Source organism: Leishmania mexicana, chromosome 22 (genome assembly GCF_000234665.1).
Source record: "Leishmania mexicana MHOM/GT/2001/U1103 complete genome, chromosome 22".
Taxonomy (NCBI): domain Eukaryota; phylum Euglenozoa; class Kinetoplastea; order Trypanosomatida; family Trypanosomatidae; genus Leishmania; species Leishmania mexicana.
The window spans coordinates 287,394-293,393 of NC_018326.1; the positions used below are offsets into that span (position 1 = coordinate 287,394).

At 57.5% G+C, this 6,000-nt stretch overlaps 1 protein-coding gene across 1 annotated transcript; it reads right to left on the minus strand.

Annotated features, from left to right (window-relative positions):
- Positions 1 to 4,221: 4,221 nt before the first annotated feature.
- Positions 4,222 to 6,000, minus strand: LMXM_22_0740 (conserved hypothetical protein; the record flags this gene model as incomplete). Its single annotated transcript, XM_003875481.1, has 1 exon — positions 4,222 to 6,000. The coding sequence occupies one exon, from the start codon at positions 5,998 to 6,000 to the stop codon at positions 4,222 to 4,224; it is 1,779 nt and encodes a 592-aa protein (XP_003875530.1).

Here is a 6,000-nt window from a genome sequence, read left to right on the forward strand (position 1 = left end):
GGAGGAGGAGAGATTTATTGATATGTAGATCACCGTCGTTGGCATGAAAATGAAAAAAAAGAAAAAGCGCCGTGTTTCACATATCGTTTCAACAAGAGACGTCGATCAACACAGAAAAAAAAAGGAAAAAAAAACGAAAAAAAAAAACGAAACGAAAACGGATCTCTGGAGAAAGATGCGCACCGTGACGTGTGAAGCAGCAACATCCAGCGATAGGGAGGCAGGGGAAAGCGACAAGGAAGAAAGGAGAGAGGCGGGGGAGGCGGGGGAGTGGGGACTTGAACAACAAAAACGAATGGGAGAAGTACAAGAAATATAGAAAGAGCGAAATATATAAAGAAAAAGAAAAGGCGCCAGTGGTAGAAACCAGAACGCACGAGAAAGGACAACAGAACGACAACACGGTAACAGGAGAGACAAACAAAGGGAACAGGGAAAGGGAGGAGTGAGGGGAAACAACGGGTGGAGAGAGGTGCGATGTCCATCACTGAGGCAGTCAACTACACGCCACATACACGTCAGAGAAAAGGAGATGCAGAGACAAGTAGTGAGACAAAGTGATTTGACGTTCTTATTATTCGGGTTACAAAACGTTGCATGCAAAAAAAAGGTATTGCGTCTTACCTGTGTTCCTATTACTGCCACGTGTCATCATCTACAGAGAGAGACACACACACATACATACCTTCGTCCCATGCGCCTACGCACCTTGCGCACATGAGCAAAAGGGAAGTCAACGATGCATAGATGCAGTGATTTGCTTGCAGAGAGCAACCCTCCCCATCATCCACAACAAAAAGGCGCAAAAGACAAAGAGGAAGAAGAAACGAAACATATTTAGCGACAGTTTCATTTGCGAATAGGATGAGAGAAGTCTGAGCACGAACACGTGCATACACACACACACACGAAAAAAAGAAAAGGAGAAGGGGGTGGGTGGGGTCGACTGTGCAACAAAAAACCCACAAAAGAAAAAGAGAAAAAACGGAGGAGGAGGAACAAACAAACAAACAAACAAGATGCCTTGAAAATTCATCCGTTTTCGGCAACGACAACCCACTCACACAAGTGGAAGAAAACCGAAAAAAACGCGCTCGCGTACGGATATATGCATATATAGCTATATAAATATATATACATCTATATAGAGAGAGAGAGGGATGCGGCGCTCCTGCTCCGCACGCATCTTCCGCGACTACGGCTGCACTCGTTTTTTTTTTGGCTTGTCAGACGTTGCTATCCGGATTTCCTTTACGACAAATATCTGGGTAAGTGGGTGGGTTGTGACGTGCCTGCTCCCCTGAGAACATACACGTTTTCCTGCGTCTTGCGTAACGTACCGCCCGTTTCTTTTTCTCTTGCGTTTTTCCGCATCGTGATGGCAATGTGTCGCGCGCAAATTTGTCTTCTGTCCGTGCAAGCGAAAAAAAAAATACCATCACGTCTTTCATTCGCATCCTCATTCTCCTGCTACGGCTTGCGGTACCCCGTCACCCGATCACTGGCATCACCTTATGTGCCGCCACGAGGCCAAACACAAAGAAAACAGAACGGCCCAAAAAAACGGGCGCGCCCAAAAATGGAAAAAAACACACGAGCCCGAGAACATACCAAAAAAAAGGTGAATCGTATCATTCTCTTCTTCAACCTGTCCACAACCCCACCACGAACAAGTCAACACATCCACGCACATACACCGTCGCAGCGCGCCTGCCCCTGCAGCGCCACGGCTTCATCCCGGCCGTCTCGGACGAGCCGCCTGCCGTTGAATCGGGCCGTGCGCGGGGCGGCCTCTGCATGCCCCACCCCGCCCCTTCCCCGGGCGCGCGCGGCGCCACCGCCGCCACACGGAGACCCGGGTGGGCCGCACGCCTCCACCCACGCGGTCAGCATCCGCACTGTGGCGCACGCTCCAGGGCGGCGGAGTGCCCAGCCGAAGGGGGCCCGCCGATGAGCATCTGCCGGCGCACAACGAGCTCACAGCACGTCGCTCCGACGGGGCACAGGGGGCAGCGGCAGACACACGGCGGGGGAGGCCCATGCAGCGCCAGCGCGATGTGCGTAGCCAGGGCACTGCCTGCAAGATCATAGCGCGAAGCCACGTGTGCCTCACGAGCCCAGCAGCCTTGCTCTCCGCGTCTGGGGCGGCGGCCGCCATGTGCCTCTTGTCGCTGGCCCTGCCAGTGCATTATTAGCGTGATGCACCGCCGTCGCTCCTGGCCCCATGCCTGCCTGTGCCGCACCATCCCCCCACAGCCCGCCAGCCAGGGATGCGTTGAAGCGCACACGACCGCTGCGTATGAGGGAGGTGTATGTGTGTGTGTGCGTGCGGTGCTCCGAAGGGGGCCGATGCCTGCATGCCCGAGTTGATGCTGGCGAAGCACTGTGACGGCGCCGTGATCCGGCGTGCGCAATCCCCGCGCCACATGCGCAAGGTAGCCTCCTCGCGTGAGCGCGGGGAGTTGCAGTGGGCTGCGAAGTCACGCACCAAAGAGCGTGCGCTTCGTTCCGCAGGCACTCCGCTCCACGAAGTGCTCCTCTGTTCAGTGCTCCACCTTCCATAGGGCGGATCGTAGCGCGACTTATCAGACGCCTCTGTCTGTGCAGGATGCGAGGAGTGTGGCACCATCAGCGAAAAAAGGCGCCGTGTAGTTGGGGTATTGTGATGCGGTCCACACTCGGCATGTCCACCGCCATGACGAGAGAAGGGAGTCTCCGGGGGGGGGGGAGAGGACGAAATCGTTGGAAGGGGGAAACGAATTGAGGAAACAAAGGAAGCCTTCTCGTGCGGTGGGATGAGGGAGAGCGGAAAAGGGAGGCTAAGCGGAAGAGAGCGGGGAAGGGAGAGGGGTGGGTGCACGGGGCGCCGCATCAACGCACATGTACACGCACGCGCACACAGAGAAAAAGGACGATGAAAAACAAAAAGCAAGCGGATGAAGTACCGAACGCATCTCTCTATCAGTGCGTCGATGCGTAGGCCGTGCACATATATATATATATATAGTGTGTGTGTAGGGGGGATGTGGGTAGGGGGTGGTGGAGGGATGAGGGTCTACCTGTGAGAGTAGAGAGAGAGTGACATACAGAAAGAGGAGGAGGAGGACAAGTAGCCAACGAAAAAGAGGAGGAGGGGGAGCTATATACTATAAGATAATATATATAAATGCCATCATCGTCCCAGTCAGAAGGGATTAGGAGAGAAGGTGGAAAAGGAACGAAAAAAAAAAACGAGAAAGAGGGAGAGAGGAGGAGGTGTAACGAGCGAACAAAGTGGGGGAGGGAGGGGAACGAGGAAATAGACCACGCGCGAAGGAAGGAAAGAGAAAAGTGAAACGCGAGCACATGCCCGAAAAAGGAAGAGGAGAACAAACGTAGAAACAAAAAAAAGGGAGAGGGCAGGGGGCGGGAAGGAGAGGAGGAAGCGAGGCTGTCTGTGTATGTGTGTGTGTGTGTACGGGAGCAGCAGACACGAGAAAGAAAAAAAGGGAAAGGAAGCATTCGAAAAAAAAAGAAGAGATGCGCAAGCGAAGCACGACAACGAACATGGAAAGGAATGCGGGAGTGCGGCAGCGGGGTGGGGTGGGGGGGGGGGGGGCGTATGCGATGCGCGTGAACTCTGTACCAGTACTGACGACCACGCACACCCGGCACTGGGGCGGCAGAACGCGAGAACAAAAAAAAAGACGTCCTCTCCGCCCGCATTGCGTAGGGGAGTGCCAGGTGTGAGACTAAAAGGAGGGGCGCAGGCACATGTTTGCTCATTCTAATGCGTGGCGCGTCCGAGTCCGCGCGTGGCAGCCGCCATTGCCACCCGCTGTCCGTGAGAGTGGCGCCGGAGGCGTTGATCTCCGCTCCTCTTTTCCTCTGTGTTCTTGACGTGCGCGCGCGCAGTTTCCTCGCCTCCTCCCTCTTTTGTTTTATTATTATTATTATTTTCGGCTTCCTACCTACTCGATCGCCTCTCCTTCCCAAAACAAGCGAAACTGAGCACACAGAGAGAGAGAGAGATAGAGAGGTAGATAGATGGAGAGAGGGAGGGTCGTTTTGGTTGTGTGCAAGAAAACAAGCGAAAAGGAAAAGAGAGGAAAAGGCAAAGAGCCAGGCAAGGAGGGGCAACAAAGTATACGTGTGTGAACGGGTCATCAGCTGCTTATTTTATCGGCCCCCTCCTCCACCCCTCCCTCCCGACCTTTCTTTGGGAAGCAGAGCCGTGTACCGTCACGCCGCGCGCGCGATCGGGGGCACGTAGAAACCGGCTGGGTGGCACCTGAGGCTGTTGCACTTGCCGGCAAACCCGTATGGAGCTTCTGTCTTGGGCCATGAGGCCAGGTACGGGTTGTGATGCCAGCGTGTGGGGTTCGACGAGGCCTGAATCTGCGTCACGGACCGCGAAAAGCTGTTGTGGCTTGACGACATCCCCATCGAACCCTCCGCCGGCGGCGAGTTCGTCTTGTCCGAACAGTTCGATGTGCCAAGCGCAGCTCCGTACGTCAGGGCCGATGTGGGGCTACTCGCGGGGAGGCTGAGGGACACGCGAACACGGTTGCTTTTCGCTGCCGAGAAGCCATATGGGGATGCCAATGGCGAGGAGTTATTCTGTTGGCCGCTGCCGGGGAAGCTGCCCATGCTCGCGTTCATCATGTGGGGCATAACCCCAGTCTCACTCTGGAGCGGACGCTGCGGCTGCGACGCCGCCCCAACGGCACCGATACGGTAGCCACTGAAGCTCTTTGACAGGTAGGGCACCGCAGAGGCGGCGCCAGCGCCTTCGGTGCCGTTGCTGACGTCCTCGCGCTGCGGCACCAGCAGCCGACCACTCTCAGCGGCACCAGCGCTGCCCATCAGGTACGGCCTCGACGAGCCGTGCGGACTGCCTGCGCCCCCGTCCGTCGGCACCATCATGGACGGATCCTGGTGGTACGACATGCTGTGTGACGGCTGCAGGGAGGAGGCCGACCCGACCTTCACCATGGTCGCAACCCCAGCGGGGTCCGCCGCCATAGCGCCACCGTTGCCGAGGGACAGCTGCTGCTGCTGCTGCTGAAGGCTGATGGAGGTGAAGACAGATTGGCGAACGGGGGCGCCCGGTGTGCCCGAAGCGCCGGAGCCGCCGTGGTAGTGGGAATTCTTCACCCGGCGATCACAAGCCGTGGAAGAGGGCTCCGCGCCGTTCGTGAGACCCGCGCTGGTGGTGCTCGCCTCAAAAGATCCGGGAGCGGCGCAGTCGGCGTTGCCGTTGACGCTGCCCGTGGCCGGGGATGCCGTGAGCTGCGGGTCGGCCGTCGTGAGGTCCTTGCAAAGGTGCAGGAACTTGCACTCCTCGGCGTACCGGCACCGCCCCATCGCGTGCAGGCGGCACACCGTCGCCGCCGACGCGTCCGCAACAATCTTCTCTTCAGGGAACCCTGTGGCTTGGTTCAGTAGGCTGATGCGCGCCGCGGAAGGGGCAATCACGACGCGCTGCTCCTCCAGTAGGCGACGCAGTCCGACCGTGTAGCTCACGCGGTCCAGCGGCGCGTAGCTTCCCTCAAAGAAGGAGCAGCCTGGAACGTAGAGCACAACGTCGTTCGCGCCGACGCTCGACTCGGCAGCCGCGGCCGCATCGGCGCTGTTTTGCTCGTTGTTCCCGTGGTGGTGAGAGTGGGGGTGGCCCAGCGAGATGGACTCGCGCAGCAGGGCATTTTCTAAGACCCCGATGTGGTCCTTATCGCCGTGAGTGGGGCAGCAGCAGGGCAGGCTATCCACCTGAGAGCGAAGTCGTTGGACTGCCTCCCAGTCGGCGTGCAGCTGGTAGCATCCCTGGCCCTTGCGGCACCGACCAGAAAGAAAGAGCTGGCAGAGCGAGGGGAGCGTGCCACGTTGTTGGGCGCGGGTTTCGAAGATGTACTGCGTCGGGATGAGGAGCTTGCGCGTCACCGGGTCCACCACCGTCATGCAGAGTTCGCCATCAGCGTTGTAGGAGATGTGGCGACCTTTGGCGGGGGCTGTGCGTGGCAT